Source organism: Sapajus apella, unplaced genomic scaffold (genome assembly GCF_009761245.1).
Source record: "Sapajus apella isolate SASKATOON/1434 unplaced genomic scaffold, GSC_monkey_1.0 scaffold32, whole genome shotgun sequence".
In the NCBI taxonomy this organism is placed as follows: Eukaryota; Metazoa; Chordata; class Mammalia; order Primates; family Cebidae; genus Sapajus; species Sapajus apella.
This window is the reverse complement of record NW_022436972.1, coordinates 3493056-3519910: the sequence shown is the minus strand read 5'-3', so window position 1 is coordinate 3519910 and position 26855 is coordinate 3493056. Positions and strand designations below refer to the sequence as shown.

Below are 26855 nucleotides of genomic sequence, written 5' to 3'. Positions count from 1 at the left end.
TATTTATTGATTTTAAAGAGTTTCGCTCTTGTTGCCCAGGCTGGAGTGCAATGGTGTGATCTCAGCTCACTACAACCTCTGCCTCCTGGATTCAAGAGATTTTCCTGCCTCAGCCTCCCAAGTAGCTGGGATTACAAGTGCTCCCCACCACTCTCGGCTAATTTTTTGTATTTTTATTAGAAACAGGGTTTCACCAGGTTGGCCAGACTGGTCTCGAACTCCTGACCTCAGGTGATCCACCCGCCTCAACCTCCCAAAGTGCTGAGATTACAGGCATGAGCCACCGTGCCTGGCCAGCACTTTTACTTAATTCAGAGTTATAAACTTATTGATTGCTGTACCAGAGAGGCAAGAAACCAAGTTGTTGTAATAAAACGTTTTGGCAAGAGGGTCCTGATTTCTATATGGAATGACAGGAAAACAAAGTAGAAAAATTTGTCACTGAAGATAGAAAATATAGGATAGTTACATGTAATCTTAGTTACACCTTTTCTCAACCTTATCAGTAAACAGGTTACTTGTTTAGCAACCCATGAATATATTCTATATTTTCTAGCCTCTTACAGCACAGCAAAGGAATTTATAACACAAAAGTTGAATGAACAAGATGTTTTTACATTCAAGTAATTTAGTTTTTAGTTTCTGTTGATTTTTTTTAATCAGTCTTCTCACCATAGTTTCTATTTTATCAAAAGCTGCTTCCCATTTTAAAGGGAGCGTCACGTCTCATTTTATATTTGTCTGTGTTAGAGTAGTGTATTTTCAACTTAGGCTGCCACAAAATACAATAGACAGGCAAAATACCATTGCCTTCCTGCTGTCCCCACTTGGAGGGGAGGAAGAGAGACGGAGAGAGCACAGGAGCTGAGCTCTTTCTCTTCTTATAAGGCCGCAGCTTTACAGACGAGGATCCCACCCTTACGATCTTGCTTTAACCTTAATGAATTATGCAAGACCCTATCCTCCAGATACAGTCGCTTTGGGAGTCTTCAATATAGAGATTTGGGGGAGACATGAGTCAGTCCATAGCAAATAGGCATGTGTTCTTTTGTTCCCACAACACGGTTTTTTACCTGGCTGCTTTCTCTCATTTAATATATTGTGGCTGTCTTTTCATGTCAGATCATACAGATCTTTATCTCATGTCACTTAACAGCTGCATGGATTTCCATGGTAAGGATATACCATCATTTATTTTCCTATTTCCATATTGATAAACATCAGGGAAAATCAAAAGTAGGCTTTGGTGTCACGTTTACAGTCCTAAAGCCTAAAGCTATTTCCTTTTGTCATTTTTAAATATTGTAATTTGAGTAAAAGCCCAACGGAAATTAATTTTAAGCTTAAAAAATTTTAAGAAGTAGTAAGTTCACATGATTTGCATAACTCTTAATTAGGAAGCTTGAATTTAATTATATTTTTTCTAGTTAAACACAAGTGGCTGAACTATTAGGGATAGAATTTCTTGGCCATTAATGACTGAATAACCTTAAAGATTGCATGTAAGTTCACAGGTTAATACGTATTTATTATTCATACTTAAAGAGAAAGCCATGAATAGTAATGTATCTGTGTTGCATACATGTTAGGTTCCTTGCTTGAAGAATTGCTGATTACTTATTTGCTATGGGAAATAAATAAGGTGGTTCTTTTGTAGAACGTAATCATTCTTGCAGACTACTACTTAAATTTGTTGAAGTGGAACTCAACAAGGTTTTTGGATCACTTTTTTTTTTTTCCATTTGTTTTATTGCATTTTAGGTTTTGGGGTACATATGAAGAACATGCAAGATTGTTGCATAGGTACACACGTGGCAGTGTGATTTGCTGCCTCCCTCCCCATTACCTACATCTGGCATCTCTCCCCTTGCTATCTCTCCTGGATCACTTTTTTACTGTAACATGATTTTATCAGATCTTTTCTTGTATTTAGCTATTTGGTATAATTTCATTCTAATTAGGAAAAGCAGCAAGAAATTCTTAATGGACATATTTGAAAGGGCTTTTCACCTAGAATGTAGATTTTTTTTCTTTTATCTTTTAAAAAAACCTTTAATTGAAATATGTAGATAGAATACAGGTTCTAATATGAAATCCACTTCCACTTCATATAATATGAAATTCAGTTACCACTGAATCCAGAATTGTGTTTACAACTTTTTATAGGGGAGATATTTCATAGCTTTCAACAAAATTTTCAAACAATAAATTTTCAAATTGGTGAGGTGCTGGGAGTGACATTGGCCATGGTGGTAGTGAAGATAGTAAATCAGTAACTGCCGTAATAGGCACCAATTGATTCATTGTAGACTCTAACATCTTAAAGATCTTCTGGTATTTTTATTAAGAAAAAATATTAGTAACTGAAAAGGAGAGCTTGGGTAACCTGGGACCTGGCACAATTCAAACTGGTACAATGAGATTCTCTGTTTTTTATATATAAAGAAAGTAGGCTAGATTGCCTTATCCCAGGGCTCAGCTCTGGACCAGACCCAACTCTTAGTAACATCTTACTCTTTTAACAAAAGCCAGGAATGGCCGGGCGCGGTGGCTCAAGCCTGTAATCCCAGCACTTTGGGAGGCCGAGGCGGGTGGATCACGAGGTCAAGAGATCGAGACCATCCTGGTCAACATGGTGAAACCCCGTCTCTACTAAACTACAAAAAATTAGCTGGGCATGGTGGCGCGTGCCTGTAATCCCAGCTACTCAGGAGGCTGAGGCAGGAGAATTGCCTGAACCCAGGAGGCGGAGGTTGCGGTGAGCCGAGATCGCGCCATTGCACTCCAGCCTGGGTAACAAGAGTAAACGCCGTAATAAAAAAAAAAAAAAAAAAAAAAAAAAGCCAGGAGTAATAGAAGCAATACTTGCATTTCTGTGACTTACAGGGCAATACATAGATATGGTGTTTTAAAAAAATAATATTGAATTAATTAGATAAAAATTAAACATTTGAGAAATATATTAACAGTGTTATAAGCAAATATATATTGACTTGGAAATGTGAAGCCAGTAGATCTCAAATACTTTAATTCTATTATCCCCCGTAGGGTTATCATTGAGGATGAATTTATATCCTTTGTCCCATGTGTCCCACCCTACTCCCCCTAAAAAAAATATGGTCATGCAGTTGGGACTAAAATAGCTACTATTATTGATTCCTCCTTTAACCATGATAAAAGTCTTTAAAATTAAAGTTTCTTGGCCAGGTTCGGCGGCTTACACCTGTAATCCCAACACTTTGGGAGGCTGAGGTGGGCAGATCACTTGCGATCAGGAGTTCAAGAGCAGCCTGGCCAACATGATGAAACCTCATCTCTACTAAAAACACAAAAATTAGCAGGGTGTGGTGGTGGGCACCTGTAATCCCAGCTACTTGGGAGGCTGAGGCAGGAGAATCAATTGAGCTCAGGAGGCAGAGGTTGCAGTGAGCCAAGATTGTACCACTACACTCCAGCCTAGGTGACAGAACAGAGACTCTTGTCTCAAAAAAAAAAAAAAAATAAATATATATATATATATATATATATATGGTGTTAATTTGTTTAGGTTTTAATTTTCATAGGATAAAAAGTTGTATATAGTTTTTTTTTTTTTAATATTTTTTAAGAAGTAGAGTATCAGGTGGGACGCGGTGGCTCATGCCTGTAATCCCAGCACTTTGGGAGGCCGAGGTAGATTGATCACCTGAAGTCGGGAGTTCAAAACCAGCCTGACCAACATGGAGAAACCCCATCTCTACTAAAAATACAAAATTAACTGAGTGTGGTGGTGCATACCTGTAATCCTAGCTACTCGGGAGGCTGAGGCAGGAGAATCACTTGAACCCAGGAGGCAGAGGTTATGGAGAGCCAAGATCCATTGCATTCCAGCCTGGGCAACAAGAGTGAAACTCTGTCTCAAAAAAAAAAAAAAGTAAACTATCAACTAAATTTTTTCTGTTAGCGATGAGATCTGCAGTGCCAACATTTTTATTAATTTCGAGTAAAAATGTATGTTCTATAATAACAGTGATAACTTGCAAAAGTTCCATTCTGAACATTGTCGGAATAATTAAAAGCGTAATGAATTTTGGTTTTCCTATGTTCATTTATTATGGGCAAATACGTCACACACACACACAGACACACACACACACACACACACACCTTAAATAATAGGAAATAAAATCAAATAACAAATTCTCATTCTTTTAAAAAAAGTTTTATAGAATTTAATCAAATAAAAGGCACAATATGGTATTGGTAATAATTTAGAATGTGATTGAAATGAAAAGCCTGTGAGTCTTTTTAACTTAAAAAATTTTTAGATGTATACTAAAATAATCATTGTCTTCTTTCAGATAAATTTGCGCCTCATTTTGGTAAGCGGAAAAACAAAAGAGTTCCTGTTTTCTCCTAACGATTCTGCTTCTGACATTGCAAAGCATGTATATGACAATTGGCCAATGGGTGAGTGATATTTTTCTCTTGAGCATGAATAATGTTGATTCTTTATGCCCTACCTTGTCTCACAAACATTTTGAAACTGTTATAAACATGTAACTTTTAAAAGAACAACTAAAACTTGAGAGTATAAGGCTCAGATTTAGAGGTTCATTGTATCCTTCCTTATCTTGCTCTTCAGCTGTCTCATTCTCAAATGGTAAAAGAGCCCAGGATGCAATGGCTCTGCTTCTGCTTTAGAACTGTTTAAATGTAAGTGAACACACTAAAAAAATTTTTTTTGTTTTTGAGATGGAACCTCACTCCATTGCCAGGCTGGAGTGCAGTGGCACCATCTCGGCTCACTGCAACCTCCGGCTCACTGCAACCTTCACCTCCCAGGGTCAAGTGATTCTCCTGCCTCAGCTTCTGGAGTAGCTGGGACTACAGGCGCACGCCACCACACCCAGCTAATTTTTGTATTTTTAGTATAGACAGGGTTTCACCATGTTGGCCAGGATGGTCTTGACCTCTTGACCTTGTGATCTGCTCACCTCGGCCTCCCAAAGTGCTGGGATTACAGGTGTCAGCCACCACCACAGCCAGCCAAAAAATATTTTTAATAAAGAAAAATGCAGCCAGGGATGGTGGTTCATACCTGTAATCCCAGCACTTTGGGAGACCAAGGCAGGAGGATTGCTTGAAGCTAGGAGTTTGCAACCAGCCTGTGCAACATAGCAATATGTCATCTCTACTAAAAATTTAAATATTAGCCAGGCATGGTTGCACATGCCTGTAGTCCCAGCTTCTTGGGAGGCTGAGGCAGGAGGATCACTTGAGGCCAGGAGTTTGAGGCTGCCATGAGCAATTATCACACCACTACACTCCTGCCTGGACAACAGAGCAAGACCTTGTCTCAAAAGAAAAGAAAAGAAAAGAAAAAACACAAAATAGTGAATATGCACACACCTTCATATCAATAAACCAATTTTTACCAAAAACAAAGAGGAAAGAACCACTGTTTTTAACAGATGATAATACATTCTCTACGATCTTCTTTAGTCTATTTAAAATTGAGTTTGAAACAAAGTTAACTTCTAATTCATGTCAGTTCTTACATTCTCTGAACTACTACAAGGTCAAGATGATTAATGTCCGTCTGTGCTTTGCATTTTCAAGCCAGTAACCATAACAGTCTTGTAAAATGTGTGTGTTATTTCTTCCTTTCTCTGATTTTTTATATAATGCTAAGACTGTTGGCTGGGCATGGTGGCTCAATGTCTATAATCCCAGCACTTTAGGAGTCCGAGGCAGGCAGATCATTTGAGGTCAAAGAGTTCAAGACCAGCCTGGCCAACATGGTGAAACACTGTCTCTACCAAAAATAGAAAATTTAGCAGGGTGTAGTGGTGTGCCCCTGTAATCCCAGCTGCTCAGGAGCGTGAGTCAGGAGAATCTCTTGAACCTAAGAGGCAGAGGTTGCAGCGAACCAAGATCACACCTCTGCACACTCCAACCTGGGTGACGACAGAGTGAGACTCTGTCTCGAAGAAGGTGTGGGAGGGGAACAACTTGCCTTCCTCAAATGAATCTGTGGTTTATTTTCTTCCTTTGGACTTCCCTAAATGTCATCTTGATCCTATGTCATGTATCATAGTGATATGATTTTTTTCAGCTGATTTCACTTTAATTTTATTAGCAGAAGCAGTTTGAACTTTTAAATGACAAGGCTTGTTTTGACAGCATAGTATATGTACACAATGAATCAATTAGGTCAGTGTTTCTCAACCTTAAATAATATATTGAACTTTTCTAGAGGAAGACGATTCTTGTAGATCTCTAGTGCTGACTTAAATTATTTTTATTATAATGCATATTTTAAAATGTGGAAATGTAAACTCAAACTCTTATTCTTGTTAACTCATATACACAATCATAAAAATAAAGATCGATTCAGAAAATGCAAATATAACTCTGAAACCAATAATGTTCAAATTAACAACATTAATGTGCTAGATGATGTATGTTTGCCAAAGCCTACTCACTGCTTACCCCATGAATACTGTTGAGTTTGTCATGCCCGTGTTCCTACATAGTGTTTGATGAGCAAGTTACCTGTAGAGTCACCATAAAACCTTTATTTATACAGTATAACATTGTCATTCAGTTTTCTCTTAGATACAATGCATCGTTTGCCTGTTAAGTGAACCTCTGTTCTTATCTCTTTAGTGTCTTAATTAAAGGATTACTGAGTGCTTGGCACCAGTACAATCGTAAATTTAATGCACACGTGAGTACTAAAATCCCAAGGCTGCACTTGGTTATAAAGTGACTATTTAAATCATCTACATAATCTCTTCCAGATTTCATAAACATTACAGATTTTACAGATTTTAATTAAAATGAAAATAGAATTTAAAACTTATTGAAAAGGACTTTTAGACCCTAAGAACACATGTCTTTGTGGATTCATAGGCCTAAATTTAAGAAATACTGATTTACACACAAATACTTTCAACTACTGGATCTTTCCTCCCATTAGTAACCAAGGGGCTAGTTTCTAAATCAGGGAGATACTGAAGCTATAAGGTTATAGCTAAGAAGGAATTTTACAAAAGCCAAAGAAGACTAAATTTGGGCTCTAAGAATATTGGCTATTCTTTATAGCCAGGCAGGAATAGATAACTATCAGTGTGAAAAGCATTTAAAAATATCTGAGAGTGATGTTCTAAGTGAGATACAAAAAGATTACTTTTATGAGATTTTTTTCGGGGGGGTGGTGGTTGTAGAAATAGCTTTTGATATATGGATATTACAGAAGAGATAACACAAGGCAAAAAAGGGTAATCACTGAAATTTATTTGGGCAATATTATAACGAGGTAAAATAAATACTTTTACTTGCATAATTACTTAGATATTAAAATTAGTTTAAATTTCTTAAAAAGATCCTGATTAAAGGTAAGCAAAACTCAAGTATAAGTCTTTGCCATAAATAGAATCCCAAATGAACAAACCATCTACCAGTACTGAAAATTGATTGTGTCAGTGGATTTTCCCTTATTTTTTTTAAAAAAAAGACTCTGATTCCCAGTATTTCCTCAGGTCGCCAAATCTATTCAGCAGTTTTATATACTGCAAGGAATAAAGAGAAATACTTTAATTTTAATTTTATTTAAAGCATTTAAATTAAAAATCTAAGTCTATATTGTATCACATAACATTATAAAGATCAGCAAATGTAAATACTTATTGATCCTAATAACAAATGTGCAGCAAATATTAAATCAATAAAAGAAAATACTTTGTGCAATTTACTTGTTGAAAAAAATAGTTTTTCTTAGTATACCCTTATGTTATTTAGCGGAAATATTACTAACGGGTGGAATAGTAAGACACATAGCTGTTGGATCAAAGGTTCAAAGAAATCTGTTACACTTAGGACATGTTAATAACACCTGAAATTTTTCATTTAAGCTATGTTCTAAGGTTTCTCTAAATTTCAGATCCTTGGCGAGGGGAAGAAAGATAGCATATTACACTGGTGGGTGTGTACATGGAAATCATGACACTCTGTATAAGATAATGAAACGTGGCTTCGGGTTTCTGCATCTCAAAAAAATTTTTCAAGTATTTTTAGAATATTAGTCTTTGTTTCTGGTGAATTAAACAATTACTGTTATTTACCTTTGTATCTACGGAGCACTTCCATCTTGACCAGAAATATTCTATTAAACAATAATTTGGGAAGTGATGAATTCAAAGCAGTTCATACTATAGTGTTAGAGACATTCGATCTTTGTTCCAGAATAGGAGGGACCTGGGAGCAATGGGATCAGAAGGCAACAAAGGCTTGCTGAAGAGAGAAGGGGAAACAGACTAAAGGCGTGGGGCGGGGGCAGGAAAGGATTGGGATTCATTTCTCCTCTGCCGATTTCTGCTGTGCCTAAGTCACCTAGAGGCAATGGTTTTGTCAAATTCATATTCATCCTTTTGAACAGTCAAAAAATAAAAGTAAAAAAAAAAAAAGTCTGTGATTACTTCCTTTCTCTTCTATCACTCTCTCTTTTCAGAATATTTTATTTTTTGTGTTAACCATTATCCCTTTCTATAGGAAACAAACATATTAGAATTATTGACAAAAAAGACAAAGGAATTCTCATATCATTAATAAAATCAAAGGTTAAATTGTTACATCTACAAGCTCATGAAAATTACTAACCCTTACCCTATCATAACACCAGTGTCCTTAAATCTTTATTTTAATGGAGTGATTTCCATATTTTACTATAATATAAATTATAGGCTGAAGTTAAATATTCTGTTACCTATTCTGCCTGCTAATTTGTCTTTTGATTTTCTTTGTACACTTTTCTGGCTTTCATATTTGTACAGTACCTCCTAATATATATTATTATTTGGGTTTCTTCTAAGTCTTCATTTTGGGTGAGGTGAACTAAAGTTGTGTCTTCTCTAATGTTTACTAACTGACTTCAAAAAGACAATAAGATAATCAACATTATCCAAAAGTAAATACTTAATTTTTTTGTTATTCTCAGTATCGATATTTTAATTGTTTTTTAGATCTTTGTTAAGCCTGCTGTTTTTTACTACTCGGTAGGTCTTTCCCAACTCATTTGTGTTAACTTTGTAAACTTGGGGACTACAATTTGGTTCATTTTAGTATTCTTTAAGAAGCAAAAACAAGTCTTTTTGTAACTCTTGCTACTTAACAAGAAGAGTAAGCGAGAACCAAGGTTGTGGTGAATATATGAATGGCTACCATTTTGGATAGTTGGAAGCTCCAAGAGTCTTCTTTGTATTCTAACTGATTTGGGCCTGAATTTTTAAAACAATATATTAGTACTGTAATTATTTTGTTAGAATATACCTAACCAGCTCACTGGATTCTTTTCAGACTGGGAAGAAGAGCAGGTCAGCAGTCCAAATATTCTTCGACTTATTTATCAAGGACGATTTCTACATGGAAATGTCACTTTAGGAGGTAACAGCCACCTTTGTAATAGGATTTAATGTCTGTCTTTTGGTAGCATGATTCATTTGTTTTAAATGCTAATGTCTTTGTATTTACTAAAAAAAGGATAAATTCAAACTGAATTCTGCCTATTTCTGGTATGCCTACTACTTCATATTGTATATTCTGTTAAATTTAATTTTAGGACTGTAATAAGTATTTACTACCTTGTGAAATAAACTCTATCCCAGTATAGGTAGGATTCTATACTGTACCTACTATTTTATAAATGTAATGTTATTATATTTCTGAATAATGTAATTCAGATATAGTATTTTAAACTTAAGACTGGACACACAAACTAGGAAAAATTTATGATAGTTTTCAGATATATGAAGGGATGTTTTCAGATGTTTCTATCTGACACAATTGCTAATCATGCTAATCGTGAGAATAAAAGTGGCTGACATTAGGGCAACATTTTAGTGTAGTAGCTGAAGGAACAGATTTTGGAACTAGACTGCTATGTGTTAGCTTCATTACTTTCTGGCTGGTATAAACTTTGGTCAAGTGACTTAACCAGCCTGTGTTCCAGTTTCCTCATCAGTAAAATGAGATTACAGTAGTGCCTACCTCATAGGTTAAGAAAGGGTAAATTAGTTTATATATTCAAAGTGCTTGCATGCATAAGTTGTGCTTGGCACATAGTAAACACCTTAATTGTTAGCTATTATTGTTCTTTATGATTGCAGAAATGTAGCTCAGTAGTGCCCCCTTATGGGGTACATTTTCTACCATCAACTGGATTTGTTTTGTTTTGCAAAGAGGTATTTCAAATATATTCAGATAAGTGGAAATTTATAGGCAAATGAAATGATCTATTTAAATATATATTTATTCCACTAAATGTAGTCTGAATTTTCCCCTCTAAAGCTAATATTTAATCTATTTTTCCTTAAAGGTAGAATATTTACATTTATTCATTCAGCGTGTATTTATTTTTTTTCTTTTCTTTTTCTTTTTTTCTTTTTTATTTTATTTTATTTTTTATTTTTTTAATTGCATTTTAGGTTTGGGGGTACATGTGAAAAACATGCAAGATTGTTGCATAGGTACACACGTGGCAGTGTGATTTGCTGCCTTCCTCCCCATCAGCTATATCTGGCATTTCTCCCCATGCTGTCTCTCCCCAACTCCCCACACCCCCGCTGTCCCGCCCGTTTCCCCCACAACAGACCCCAGTGTGTAGTGCTCCCCTCCCTGTGTCCATGTGTTCTCATTGTTCAACACCCACCTATGAGTGAGAACACAGCATGTATTTATTAAATTCTTATGTGCCAACACTGTGCTCAGCACTTGGGAATACAGTATTGAATAAGACAGAACCTCTCCCTTGAGGATGTTCTAGTATTACACAGGACAAACAGATAAAATCCACTGGTAAAAATACTGGGCAATAAGGGCCAAAGTAGATGAATGCAAATGATTTTATGGCAGTATCACATAAGTAAAAAATTTCGGGATATAATCTCACACTAAGTTTCACTAGTAGTAGTATAAGTGGTCTAAAAAAATGCTGCTGTCTACCAAGAAATATCTGGTACTTTAAAATATAGCTTTTTTTAATTTATAGCTCTTTTTATAGCTTTTGTGTAGACAGACAGACCAACTCTTAATGCTCTTAATATAAGGAATGACTATAAGCTCCCTGGCTATATTGTACATTTATTAAGGATCAGGCCATGTTGTTGTGTTTGTAAAATTCTCTATGGCTCATACAAGATCTTATGTGAATTAAAAATTGGTAAATGATGGTTGTATTTAATCTATTGATTATATGAGTGAACCTTGAAATGCTCCATTTCCCTTTGAGTATTGATCTATGTGAGCAATTTCCCACCAACTGCATTCGTTAATTGTCTTTTCTGTTGTGACCTCAAAGTTTGAACTTCATATTAAAAATCATAGAATTTGTTAAAAATCTAAATTATTGATTCATTCCGACTAAAGTATAAATTTTTACCAGTATTTTTTTTTGAAATTTGTTTTAGAATAATTGACAGATTGACTTATGTAATTATTATTGTCATTTTGTGTTGCTGTCCTTCTTTTCAAAAACAATAAATTATCTCTGGCCTTAGTGATTTAGACAGCGTAGAAGCATGACCTGGACCTCCGCGTTAATCATTGTAGCTGTGTGTTTGAGCAAGTTTGGATAACATCATTAAACTATTTGTCTTTTGGGTCTCAGTTTTTCTTTTTAGCCTCCCTGTATCCTTCAATGTGAATAATAAAGAAGAGAGCACACAGGGAAATGCAACCATCTTTAAATATTTGAGTGGCTGGTGTGGAAGAAGGCTTTGCGTGGCCCTAGAACTTACTCTATGTAGCCCTGTGAATTAGACTTAGAATCAATAACTGGAAATCAAAGACAGTTTTCTATTCAATATAGGAAAGAATATGTAAACACATTGAACTAGCTAAAGAAAGAATAGACTGCCAGGGAAAGTTAGTGAGATCCTTGTTATAGATGGTGGTCAAGCAGCGAATTACCAGGACTCAGCCTTGAGTAGAATTCAGCCATTATGCGGACAGTTAAAGTAGGAAGCCTGGGCCTTCTCTGCCATTCTTGAATTGAATCCCCCTTTTGAGATGAACCTTTATAGTCAGAGAGAGTTTCAGTTCATTAAAGGAAAGGTGTGACAGCAGCCTTGTTAATTGGAGGGTGAAGAAGATGATTAGCTAGAGCTTTGGCATTCAATATGTCCCAGATTAGCATTTCCAAAAACATGGTTCTGAAACAGTGGGCATAAGACTCATCTAGGATACTTATTTTAAAATGCAGATTTCTGCATGCCCTCTGTCCCCAGCCCCCATCTCCTAATTCTACTACTGAATTGAATTCCTGGGTGATTTTTACATATGCTAACGGTTGAAAACCTCTATTCTGGATATTGTAGGAATGTCATAGGAGAAAGCAGAAGCACCCACAGTAAAAGGAAGATGTTGCATTTTAGATTCTGGCATTCCTCTTCTTTCACATTTTTAAATATTATTAACATCAATACCTACAATTTCTAGTTAAAATTCAGTAAAATTCAGATGGAGAAGAAAGATAACAGCTCCCATGCATTACATTTGTAACTTCAAATGGTAAGCCTCTCAGGAGCTCTCTAGTAGGCCTGTCTGACTTTTTTTTACATTTATGTCTCAGTTCACCCACCTTTTTTCTCAGATTCATTTTCCTTGGTATCTCAAAATGATGATGGTAGTATACACTGAATGCTTTCTTTGTGCCAAGCTCTGGGCAAGTATTTTGCTTGGATTGTTTCATTTAATGGACACAGATGTAAAGGGCAGGTAATAGAATTAGTATCTCCAGTTCAATCGAGGAAACAGAAGCTTAGAGAGAGGGTAAGTAATTATCTGAGAGTTACACAGTTGGAAGTAGCAGAGATGAAAATTTTGAATCCAGGTCTGTCTATTATTAGAGTCAAGAGGATGATTATGAGAATGATATACAGCTTGGTATGTGTGCATTTTAAGTTCAGTTCAAGGTTTAAAATGTTGATCAGGCTTCCCCAAGTATTTAGTGAAAATTTTAATAACATAAAGTCTTATTTACATTTTAATTTAAGTCAGGCCTAGGAAGTTATTCTAAAAGCCTCCCTTTTTTCATTATGTATTTGTGGGCCATGGTGCTTCATTTGAACATCAGAGGTTAAGAGTGTAGACCAAATAATGGCTGGCTAACTTTAAATAAGATGAGAACTCACCTTGAACATTATGATTCTTATGATTATGATAATAATCATAAGATTTTATAATTATGATTTTATACTAATAGATTTTATCGTAATTACAGTAATTATGATTCTCTTAAAAATATGCATGTTAACCATCATCCTATAGGGCAAGTTTTAAAAAGCAGGCAGCTGGAGGATCACTCTTGCTAAATAATGATCATAAGCCTTACATCAGTTTGTAGTTTTTGAAGAGGAGGTAGTTTGAGGTGTCAGAACTAAAATATCACAACTATAGAAACAGTTCTGGAAGTTAAATACACCAGCTGCTTCTGATTTTATATACAGAGTAACAAGGGGATTTACCACGAAACTCAGTGTTTGTATTTGCCTTAGTGGACATGGGTGTGTATTGTATGTCTGAAATATTTCATAATAAAATTTATTAAATTTATGAGTGAAAAAAATTCATAAAGACTTGATTAGGAAACAATGATTATTGATAATGTCAAGACAGTGATTATTTTAACCTAATCTTTTTAAGAAAATTCCAATGGACAAATACAGGAGTGAGAATAAATGTTTAAAATCAAGTTAGTTTCTTGCATTTCTACATCATAGTAGCGTGTTCAGTGCAGTAGTTTTATTAGGCCATTGACAAGTACTTAGATTTAGAAATGAATATCTCTTAATCTAAACTTTCCCCTAATCTAGAAAAGAATATTCTTTAAAAAAATGTTTAATTTTTTCTCGTCTAAAGGTTGTCTCTGATATTAGCTAATTGCATCCTTTTTCTTATATCATTTCTTAAATAATAGAGATAAATGTGTCAAGCAAGTGGCTATAACTCTGAAGAATAATTTTTAAATTAAAAATTTTTTTTTTGATAATATTAATCTAATTTTGTAAAGGTACTCTGAGTTGAGAAGTTCAATCTGTTGAGAAAGTCATAAAAAGGCAATCAATTTTTAAAATGGATTTAAATCTGGTTAGTGATTTTAATAGGTTGATATATGTGTAACAAATTGTCTTTTGCTTTTCACATAGCATTAAAACTTCCTTTTGGCAAAACTACAGTGATGCATTTGGTGGCCAGAGAGACGTTGCCAGAGCCAAACTCTCAAGGTAAGCCATGCACTGGAAAAGTGTCTCAGTTGATGCACAAAGACAGGCATTCAAAAACTCTGGGTTTTTCTTGGACATTCTGAGGGAAGGGAAGTTTGCATGAATATAGATTGTCAAGCAAGTAACCAGACATTTTTGAAACATGCTAAAATTAAAAGAACATTTATCACAGCTTTCTAATTTTGGAAAAGTGCAAACATTTTAAAAAACCCAAAACCACTTCCTACACTTGATTGCCTTTCCCTTCCAGTTCTAGAATTTTTATAAATGAGGCTCTTCTTCGTTTTCTCTAGGTCAGAGGAATCGTGAAAAGACTGGAGAGAGTAATTGTTGTGTAATCCTGTAAACACTGTCTGCCTAGTGTGATGTGATATAGTCTTTGTCTTTCATGCTGCTGGGACAGAAAAGACCCAACATTGCTTCAGAAACTGTTCAGAACAGTCTGCCTGTAAATCCATGGAACTGAATTACCACATGAACACTGTCATCTTTTCCCATGAAAGTAAAAAGAACCCAAGAACATTTTTCACTATGATTTTTTATTTCTTATATTTTTATGTTTAGCCATTTTAAAACATGTTGGTTTTTGAATGCAGTCAGTCTCCAGGGGAAAAACTAACAAGTTATCTTTCGTAGCAGAAACCATTTTGCTGCCACAAAATTTTCATCATCAGAACTAATAAATCAAGCGTTCCAAATACAATTTGCACTAAAAAAGATTGACATTATTTTCCTCATCAGCAGAATTTATAACAGTTTATGGTACCTAAAAATACTTATATAATTCCACACTAGAAGACACTCAGCAATTAATGAAGTTAATTACTGGGCAAACTTGAGAGGAAAAAATGGAAAAGAAACTAAAATGTTGGGTGAATTCTACCAAAGTCAGCTGTGGTGGCTGCACCGGCACAGAATACTAAACTGAGTGTGACTATTTTCACTGCAACAAATGAAAAAATGTGCCTGTTTAAAGCACTCAGTAGAGGGCTGATTTTTTCCTTTAAGACATGCACTCTTGAATCCTACAGCAACTGAGTGCTTGTTTAGACAGCACAAGAAGAGGTGAGAGTGCGACTCCTAGCCTTAATGTGGGAGGGCGGTTCCAGTCACTCATCGGCTTTCGTTATTGTGCAGAAATATTAGAAAACCTCATTGATTAATTTTATGTATTTGAATATCAGCGAATTGAAATTTTCCATAATTATTGTTAATTTGTAACCACATCCAGTGTCATGCTTACTCCTTAGAGAGTTCAGATGAATTCTTAAAATTAAAAAAAAAACTCCATAGTTCTAATTTTGTTTCTTTATATAGTTTGCATTTGGTATTAGTGCTTGCAATTGTATTAAAATCAAAAGCCGATTTTTATGGCATACACAAATAGGAATGCCACTTTTTCTTTTACTTTGTACCAATAATTTAAAGATTGATATGCTAAAAACAATTTGCACAGCACTGAAGCATGAGCTAGTTTCATCTAAACCTGTAAAAATATCAAAGATTTTATATTTTTTCACTGGGAAGAAATTCTTCCTGGATGAAATTACAAATACGTGTAGAATATATTTAATAAAAGACTTATAAAATACCTAACTATAGGACTTAAATATAGATTGGCGTGTAGTATATAGAACAATATTCCATATAAATAACTTTAGCCTCTATAAAAATGAAGTTGCAGACTGACATTACATTCTGTACTAAGTGTCAACAGCCCTTACAAACATTAAATGTAAATGGTTTCAAATGGTCAGCATTGTTTAAATGTAATCAGGTTGTTTTATTCATTGTTAATGCTTTGATGAAAAGGCTTTATATGCAGTAGATCCACAGAAATATTGTTCATACAGATCAAAATTAAATTTGTATAGAGCAGAGTTTTAAAACAAATGTAAATAGCACTAAACATTTTCTTTCTGCAACCTGTACTTACAGATTCTTCCTGTAAACTAAATAAAAACAAAAAATCATATTGTATTTTGGTGGTAATTTTAAAGGTCTTGATTAGGTAAATAATTGTTTAAGCACTGTCTCATTCTTTTATTTCTTAAGCTTTTAAAATTCATTTAATTAATATTCTGTTTTTGGTTTGGGGAGTATTCCCAATGTATCTTTGATATTTAACCTGGTTAATTTGTACACAGTCACAACAATGGATAGAATTTTGCAGTCTCTGTTAATCACTAAAATGTTATATTCAAGAGATGTTAAATATTTATATGCTTTGTTGACTAGCTGAAATGTGAATTCTGTTAGTGTTGACTAAAGAATCTGGTAGTTGCTTAATTGGGCAATTAAACAATTTATGGCTCTATTCTTTTGTAAAACAAACTAGTAATTTTAATACCTATTTTCATTCTAATTACTTTTTTTAAGTTAAAGACTATCAGTTAATTAAGATTTTGTTTTTATAATGGTTAAAAATAATTCTCTTGATTTTTCAATATATTTTTCTGTGTTCTCTCAGATTATGTATTTCCCTCAATTTAGAGTTTTTGATGTGGGATAAACTTTCACTAGTAGAGAAAGAATTGTGTCGCTTAATACCTAATATCATAGTTGTACAAAATGAAAAAAGAATAAAAGTAGCAGTAAAATTATATCCTGAAAACACCAAAAATTTAGATGCCTTAATAGTATATATGTGAAAATACTCAGCTGTCCCTTTCAAAATAATTCCTTGGACTGCCTGATGGTTAGAATATGATTACTCATATCCATGGCTACTTTTGAATATCCCTCTGCCAAAAATACAGCTCACTTATCTAAAGGTGAGAGCTGCACAGATCCAGTAATGTACATAAAGCCTGAAGGATGAGCCTGTGCCCCTGCCTGACGCTGGTGTCTCACTCATCTCTTACCTAAATTGTCCTAAATGTTGTCAGGTGTTCTGGACAAGGCAAAGCTTCTCTTTATTAAAACCTCAGCATGTCTCCCTGATCTGAACTATTTGCCTTCTTTTCAAGATAAATTGTATTTTACCATGAAAAATACAGTATCTAACATTACCATTCACATTAAATGAAGTTTCCTCGTAACATTTATCTTAAGTTTTATGAATTCATCTTGACCAATGTTACTTAGCTGATTGTGGTAAACAATGTTTAATGTGCAAAGAAATTAAAACTTTCTTCATCTGTTGTAGAATATTTCTCTTCTTTAAAACAACTTCTATTCCTAATTCTGGTGTATTTGCCTATTCTTTATTTCTCTACTATTTTTGTCTTTTTTCTTTGTCAGTTTATGATACTCTTCAGTAAAATCCAACATTGAGCTAGCCTTTACTCTGCTATGGTTTAGCAAAATCAAAGAGAAGTATCAGCCAAAATTCAATATGCCTTCATACCGTCTTTATTTGTAACTTTTGCGAGCATTCCAGTTTTGTTTTGTTTTTTTCATCTGTGTGTTGTAATGTGGTCACTTGGTAGCCAAACGGAATGACTGGGGTGGGAGGTGGGCCTGAGAGAAGGCACATGACCTGTAATTACAAACACAGCTACAATTGAAACACAGCTGCAGGCTGTGCTGGAGCCTAGGCACAGCTTTTATGGCCACAGAAGGGTGGGGTTCTTGGGCATGAGCAGTTGGTGGTTGGCTGTAATTCCTGGCTTACCCTAGGCCCCACCACTTGGTGTGCTTTCTTCAGAGGGCAGCGGCTTCTAGGAAGCCCTTTACACAGAAGGTGTTAGGTTGACTTCTGAAAGAGATCATGGATAGAACTAAGAGACATCTAATTCTTAAATATCAGAGTTTAATCCAGTACTAAACTGTGAAAATTAATTTCATTTATTACATTATTTTGTAGTCTTCGACAGTGATGTTTGTCTTTTAATTTTTCCTGTTCTGCCTCTTTTTTAAAATAACAGCTTTCAAGAAATATGGAGTGGGCATAGTAAATTCCCATTTGGGGAAAGGAAATGCCCATCTCTTTCATATGAGTCAACCAATAAAAAAGGAGTTGGGTAGACACATTTTCTCAAATGGCTCTGGAAGTGGTTTGTTGTAAGAAGTCTTAGGCCAAGAGTCTGGCTGGTTTTAGAATGTAATTATACATTCAAACATTATTTCGTATCTTTTATTTTCTACACACGTTCTTGGAGCTTATTTGATGTAAGGGAAGTCGTACAATGGTAGTGGGAGAAACTTAGCTATAGTTAAATAATACAAGGAGGCAGCAGAACCTAGAGGGGAGCCAGGACAAACTGTGGCAGAGCAAGACCCTCAGAATTCTTGTAGGAACATACAGAAGACATCTGGGAGTTCAGTTCTCGGTTTTCTGCCAGATGAGATGGTTTTTCTTTTTCTCTGCATGCTGAAGCCTGGTTCCCCTTATATCCTTCCTTATCACATGGTTTTCCCTGGGCATCGCTTACCTGGATTCCATTAGTTAGGATGCCACTCTCCCCCAGTGTTTCTCAGAAGCATTTTTTTGAAGTCTGATAATTTTAACACATCTGCATTTTGACTGATACTGTTCTTCAGTCCTTAGAGTTAAGAAAACCTCAAGAATAGCTGGGCTTTCGAGTCAGCCTGGCTTTGCTCTGGGTGACTTTGAAAAAGTTACTTAATATTTGAGCTTCAGCTTTTTCATATATAAAATAAAAATAACACCTAGTTTAGAGGGTTGTTGTAAGGATTATTTTTAAATAAATATTCAGGGCACTGCTTTGCCCAAGAACTCATGACAAACTAGCAAACCTGTCAAAAGACTTTATGTTGGAAATAAAGTGCTGGGCACAAACATATACTCTAAACTTTGAGAAAGTAACTTATGAAAAAGCCAGAGAAAATGTGGATGATACTGTGTTCATTTAAAAGGAAGATGAGTGGGGAGATCTCAAAAATAAACTCTTGGAATAGAAGGAAAATAGGGACCCAGTAGTGACTCAGCTTCAGATGTATGTATGCGACATACCAGGTCATAGAGCTTGGACATGTTAACGTAAAGACATAAACATGACCGTCAAAATCTGAGATGCTGTTTGTTACTAGGGTACAAAAATACATTACTGTTAAAAAGAAATGGGTCTAATAAAGCTGGAAAACTACAATATATCAAGAATACACAAAAACTCAGAACTGAGAGGGTAATTAAATGGGGAGTATGTGGATAATGATGAAAAAAGACAAAAATATGATTGTCGGGTTATATTGTCCTTCATCAGATTAAGGCTGTGAATTTCTGTTCTGAATCTGCAACAGGAAAACACTGAGACAAGATATGGTAGTGATGCAGTAGTTTGGCTATACTGGACCTTGCTGGATGCCTTGTTTCCTAAGAGTCCGATTAACTCTTGACTTGCAATAATGCCATCCCGTTAGGTTACCAGAAGTAACAAAAGAAAACTTCTCTGGGATTCATTTTGGCCCAGTGGGAAAGAATGATTCTAGAGAAAATGTTTTGAGCCTATAGTGAAAATAGATGTGCACTCAAATGTTGGTAATGATGAAACTAAGGCAGACACTGGTGATTGCTTCTCCAGCATCCCTGCTTCTTGCTGGGATATTGAGTGGTCACTTTGCTTTCCCTTCTTGTGGCTTAGGGAAGTAGGATGTTCCCAGCTCTGTTACCTTTGGTGTAATTGCTTTAGAAGTGGCCATGGGACTCCATCCTGGCAAAGGAGACATGAGGGAACTCTGCTGAGGGTGTTTGTGGTGAAAGTTCCTTCACTCCCAAGGACATTATTTTGCCTGGATGTGATGATTGAAACTGCTACAGCCACATTGGGACTCAGAGGGGAGCTAGCCTTAGGGTAAAGCCAGCACATTGAAGGTGTAGAGGAGAAAGGAAAAAACCTGCCCTTGCAGAGCTGCTGATTTTTTTTTTAGCCTTTAAGTTGAGGTGTATATGTACAGGTTTGCTATATAGGTAAACTCGTGTCACAGGGGTTTGTTATACAGATTATTCCATCACCCAGGTATTAAGCCTAGCACCCATTATTTATTTTTCCTGATCCTCTCCCTCCCATCTTCTACCCCTCTGGTAGACCCCAGTGTCTGTGGTTCCCCTCTATGTGTCCATGCGTTCTCATCAATTCACTCCTACTTATAAGTAAGAACATGCAGTACAGGTATTTGGTTTTCTGTTTCTGCATTAGGTTCCTAAGGATAATTACCTCCAGCTCCATCCATGTCCCTGCAAAGGACATGATCTCATTCTTTGTCATGCTGTATAGTATTCCATGGTGCATATGTACCACATTTTCTTTATCCAGTCTACCACCGATGGGCATTTAGGTTGATTCCATGTCTTTTTTATTGGGAATAGTGCTGTACTGAACATATGCATGCATGTATCTTTATGATAGAATGATTTATATTCCTTTGTGTGTGTATACCCAGTAATGGGATTGCTAGGTTGAATAATATTTCTGATTTTAGGTGTTTGAGGAAACGTCACACTATTTTCCACAGTGGTTCAACTAATTAACACCTCACCAACAGTGTATAAGTGTTCCTTCTACACAGCCTCTCCAGCATTTGTTATTTTTTGACTTCTATTTATTTTTTACTTATTATTTTTGAGACTGGGTCTCACTCTGTGGCCCAGTCTGGAGAGCAATGGCGTGATCTCAGCTCACTGCAACCTCTGCCTCCTGGGCTCAAGTGATCCTCCCACCTTAGCCTTGTGAGTAGCTGGGACTACAGGCTTGTGCCTGGCTAACTTTTTACATTTTTTGTAGGGATGAGATTTCTCCGTGTTGCCCAGGCTGGTCTCAAACTCCTGTGCTCAAGCAATCCACCTGGGATTACAGGCAAGAGCCACCACACCCAGCCTATTTTTTGACTTTTAAGAATAGCCATTCTGATGGGTGTGAGGCGGTATCTCCTTGTGGTTTTGATTTGCATTTCTCTAATGATGAGTGATGAGCTTTTTTTATATGCTTGTTGGCCATGTGTAGGTTCTCTTTTGAAAAGTGTTCATGTCATTTGCCCATTTTTTAATGGGGTTGTTTACTCTTGTAAATTTGTTTAAGTTCCTTTTAGATTGCTAGATATGAGACTTTTGTTAGATGCATAGTTTGCAAAATTTTTCTCCCATTCTGGAGGTTGTCTGTTTACTCTGTTGATAGTTTGTTTTCCTGTGCAAAGGCTCTTAAGTTTGATTAAATCCCGTTTGTCAGTTTTTGCTTTTGTTGTGATTGCTTTTGGTGTCTTCATTATGAAATCTTTGCCCATTCCTATATCTAGGATGGCATTGCCTAGGTTGTCTTCCAGGACTTTTATAGTTTGGGGTTTTACATTTAAGTTTTTATTCCATCTTGAGTTGATTTTTTGTGATGTAAGGAAGGGGTCCAGCTTCAGTCTTCTGCATATGGCTAGCCAGTTATCCCAGCACCATTTATTAAGTAGGGTGAACTTTCCCCACTGCTTGTTTTTGTAAGGTTTGTCAAAGATCGGATGGTCATAGAATGCAGCCTCATTTCTGGGCTCTCTATTCTGTTCCATTGGTCTACGTGCCTATTTTGGTTACTGTAGCCCCATAGTATAAAGTCAGGTTGCATGATGCCTCTGATGTCTCCAGCTTTGTTCTTTTTGCTTAGGGATTGCCTTGGATATTGAGGCTCTTTGTTGGTTCCATATGATTTTTAAAATAGTTCTTTTCTGGTTCTGTGAAGAACGTTATGGGTAGTTTGATAGGAATACCAATGAATCTATACATTGGAGGAGCTGCTGACTTTGTTCAGTGTGGAACCCGATGCTCTGTACTTCTTGAGAAGTAGTAATCTGTTCATTGGAGCTTTTTCCTTCTTCCAATTCAAAGCACAATATACATAAAGAGAGTGTTAGACATCAACATCTCCAAACCTTATGAAATTAGCTTATAAAAAGATGAGAGAAAATATGAAGATGATTCTGTGTGTTCAGGTCTCTGAAAAATAAATATCTGCTGTATAGTCACAAATTATTCTGATGAAAAGAGGCATCTGAAGAGACCATTGTGGGTACACGTCAGCTCTCCAATCTCACAATTTTAAAAGACATGAACAGAAAATGGGAGTTCAGATATATAAATCAAAGAGGAATATAATAAGTGCCAAACACTTCTGAGAATAACGTTGGAAACGCCTGGGATGAGCTGGAGTCATTTTGCTGTGCAGAGACTCTTCAGTTTGATTAAATCCCGTCTGTAAGTTTTTATTTTTGTTTTGATTGCTTTTGGTGTCTTCATTATGAAATCTTTGCCCATTCCTATATCCAGAAAATGAGTAAAAGGTACATGTTTGTTGTAGTCACACAAAAAAAACACAGCAGGGATACACCCCGTGGTTCTCAACTGTGGCTGTACATTAGAATCATTTAGAGAATTATAATTTTTTTACTTTTTAATGTTGATGCCTGGGCCTCATACCAAGCACGTTAATTCTGAACACCTGTGGCTTAGAGCAGATGCCTTAATTTTTGAAGATTACTAAGAAAGAAACACTTACATACCAAGAGTAGAAGGGAGGACCCTGTAAAGCTGGGAATAAGGACAGTTAATGTAGAACTGGAAACCAACCAAGGTGACGAAGACAGGAAGCAGGTGCCCAGCTACCTTGGTTCAAGTCACCAGACCCAGATAAGTTATATTTCAGTTATATTTCCGAGTTCTAAAGGAACTTTTGCACTCCGAGTAACCTGTTTCTCTCCCAGTTTCATTGTCAGAAGTGGAGGGTGAGACCCAGGCACTCTCTGACAACCTTACCACCATCATCTGCTCTGTGACCACAAGGAACTGCAGACAGCCATGTCACCTCTCAGTGTCCTCACTGGAGTTGCCCTGTGGCTCCAAGACATCCTGTATTTTGTATTTTAAGGCTATCATTTAATAACTGTTTACTTAGATGGTAAGCACTGTTCTGTGTTCATGACATAGGCCCATTTTACAGATGATAAAACAGGCCCAGAGAAGTATCATTTATTTTTTGAACATTGAAGGTTCATTTTTCCCAGGCAAAGACTATTCCTAAAAATATGCCTTATGATTTTTTTCTGTTTTTTAAAATTGGTATTTTCCCATTGTAGGACTGTAATCTCATGATTACAGAAAAGTATGAGGGAAAGAAAATGAATCCCACTATCCAAAATCAACTCTTAATTATCTTGGTGAATTTCCACTAGTCCTCTTTATTAACATGTATACATTAAAATGAAAATGAAAGAGTACTATATTCAGAGTTTGTATGTGATTTTCATCTTTACATATCACAAGCATATTCTCAGAATATTAAATCTTTGAAAACACATTTGCTTATAGCTCTATAATACTCCATTTTATAGGCATGCCATTTTCATCATTTCATGTTAAAACCAAATGAAATAGCACTACAGCCCTGCCAGAATGGCTAAAATGCAAAGGACTGACGATACCAAGTGTCAGGGTTCAGAGCAACTAATATACTCAGATGTTCTTAGGTGGAGTGTAAGTTGAAAAATCATTTCACAGAACTTTTGTAGTATCTACAAAAGCTAAATATGTATTTATACCCTCTGATGCAACAGTTATACCCCAGAATAAATATCCAGCAGGAAGAATTCATCTGTCCGCTGGAGACATGCACAAGAGAGCCAATTCATTAAGAAACTACAAGCAACGCATCGTCCATCAATAACAGAATGGATTTTTAAATGGTAGTGTGTATTCAGACAATGAAATACCACAAAGCAACATAAAACAACACACAACTGCTACGTGAAAAAAAAACAGTATCAAGGGAAGAAGCCAGACATAGAATACATACTGTATGAGCTCGTTTAAATAAAGTTCGTAAACAGGCAAAACTAGTCTATGATGATAGAAAAACGGCCACTTTTTGTGGGGGATGCTATTCACCAGCAGAGAGAATGAGAGGACTCCCTGGGGTGCTGAAAATATCCTGTATCTTGAAATGGATGGTGATTCCATGGGTATTAATGCCCCCACATAAAACTAATCAAACTGGTATTCGGCCATTCTTGCATAATTATAAAGAAATACCTGAGACTGAGTAATTTATAAAGAGGTTTAATTGGCTTAGGGTTCTGCAGGCTGTCTAGGAAGCATGGTACCAGCATCTGGTCAGCTTCTGGGGAGGCCTTAGGGAGCTTTTACTCATCGTGGGAGGTGAAGTGGTAGCAAGTAAGAGACCAGGCAGATGGGGGAGGTGCCACACACTTCAACCACCAGCTATCATGTGGACTCACCTCGAGGACAGCACTGAGCCATGAGGGATCTGCCCCCATGACCCAAACACCTCCCATGAGGCCCACTGCGCCCACCTCCAACACTGGGGATCACAATTCAATACGAGATTTGGGCAGGGACAAATATTCAGACTATATCAAAGCTGTATCTGTAATATTTGTACAGTTTATTGTATGTAATTTCTGGATGTATAAAGTTAAATCTCAGCAAAACAAAGCAAAAAGAAAAGCATTTAATAGCACCTACCATGTGCCAGGGAATACACAAGGCAGTAGGAATACACTGGCAGCAGTCCAGGCCACCTCCCTCTTGCTGAGGGAGACATTGTTTACCTCCAAGGAATTTGACTCATTTATCAGTCAAACAGTGATGATCTTCCAGCAGTTATACTCAGTATACTGAGCTGATACCCATTTCAAGCAACATGGCTGCCTCCATCTTGGTCACTAAATAGCCTTCATTTGACCTTTTTGGTTTCTCTGCAAGCAGACTAGACAGTTGAACTCAATATTGATTCTCCCTCTTTTATATCTAGCGTGCTGATGGCTGAGTATAGAATTCTAGGTAAATAAATTCCCTCCAAATGTTGAAGGCATTCCTCTATTGTCTTCCAGCTTCCACTGTTACTATTGTAAAATCTGGTATCATAGGAGTGATGAATAAATTAGAATAAAACAGGTTAGAATAAAAACTCTGATCTTGGGGTACTTCAACCATTAGCTTAATTTTGAACATCTAGACTATTTCAAATATTTCCACACATAAGTTGATAGAAATTGTAAAGGAATGTGTCAAATGCTTGACTCTACGAAGGATGTTAAATGTAAAAATCTACACAAGTTTGTATTTGAAAAAGTCTAAACCTATAGAAAAGTTGTCAAAATAGCTTAATAAAAACTTTTAAAAGGTGGAGGGTATCCTTCATCTATATATTTGGCATTGGTTAACATTTGCCACATTTGTTCCATATAGCTAAGGAGAGACAGAGAAAGATGTAACAGAGGCAGAATTTGGGGCCAAGAGCTGTCTTTTCAAAGTGCAGCTCTCATGACACTTGAAGCCTAAATACTGTAGCATATATTTCCTAAGACTAAGGACATTCCTTTTCACTTCATGTTCAGAAAATTTAACATCGATTCAAAGTACATTCTCTGCAATACAGCCAATATTAAAATTTCCCCAAATGTTCAATTAATGCTCCTTAAGCTGTTTCTGTTTTTCCCCAATCAGGTATCATGCATTTCATTTGTTATGTTTCCTCAGTCTTTTATCACTGGGAGAATGCCCTGGAGTTTTTTTTTCTTTCAAAGTCTCTTGAGAGGCTTTGAGTCTTTAATTCCACATCCCTGTGCTTCTTGAGCCAATTTCCTCCAGAGGGGCCACTCCCCCACCCTCCGGATCTGAATCGCATGTCATCGCGCAAGGGTATCTGTCACTCCTCCTGGTAGTCAGCCACTGATCCCTGCCAGTCCTCATTCCTTCTGCTGTAACTCTTGGTTCACTGTCACTGTCTCTCTCCAACCCTGTTTCTTTTAAATCAATTCCTCTTCTTTTAAATTCTTGGTGATTTCAAAACCTGCATAGATGATCCTCCCATTACCGTGTCCCTCTGTTCTCCCCACTGCTCAACCATTCCCTTCCATTTTGATTCTCTAGATCTTTTCATTGCCAATAAGAGCAACTGCTCCATAAGCCCAAGGTCAAACTTCCTGCTCTCCAACCATCTCCCACTTGTCCATCTCACTCCACCCAGCACCCCAATGCCTGTATTGATAGGGACTTCACAGGGGTTTGTGCTACATAATTGTGTGACTGCCTGCGTGGCATGAAAACACCCTGTGACTGTGAAAACCACTCTATAAAGGGAACAAAGGGCTGGAGACCACTTCAAACCAGCAGGATCCCAGATGGCCACCAATGTCTGGATGAAAGCAGATCTTGAAGGACATCATTTGCTCACTGTTAGATATTTCCATAGTAAAAACATACCCCGTTGCCCATGACAGTGTATATTTGCAATGGGAACCACCAGAAAAAGCCCTACATGGTGGCGGAAGAGGCTGTCTTGGGTTCCTGGAAATACCCACCCCTTTCCCCAAAATACTTATGAATAAATAATCTCTTCCCTAATTGCATATATTAAATGTAATCAATGAAACTGCCAATCCAAGACCCAGGCATCTCCTTTGAGATTGTGCTTGTCTGTCTATGGGGCAATACTCTCAACAAATGTTACTTTTGCTTTGCATCTGGGTTCCACTCCGGAATTCTCTCTTGCGTGAAATCAAGAACCCACAGGTCCTACAACACCCTCAGGATTTGGGGGTCTTTGTCTGGCATCAAAGACACCTTTCCCCGAGGCAGCAGGCCACTGCTCCTCCTGTCTTTGAACTGCACTTCACCCTTTTGCCTGCACACAC

The 26855-nt window shown here is 36.5% G+C and overlaps 1 protein-coding gene across 1 annotated transcript in view; it reads left to right on the top strand.

The window, feature by feature from the left end:
* Positions 1-17448, top strand: part of UBL3 (ubiquitin like 3) — an 84203-nt gene extending 66755 nt beyond the window's left edge. Inside the window, exons 2-5 of the mRNA XM_032294400.1 lie at positions 4341-4449; positions 9340-9426; positions 14187-14264; positions 14558-17448. Of these exons, the coding sequence (XP_032150291.1) occupies positions 4341-4449; positions 9340-9426; positions 14187-14264; positions 14558-14610 (327 nt within the window). The 3' untranslated portion in view covers positions 14611-17448. The remainder of the gene's footprint in view (positions 1-4340; positions 4450-9339; positions 9427-14186; positions 14265-14557) is intronic.
* Positions 17449-26855: the final 9407 nt, after the last annotated feature.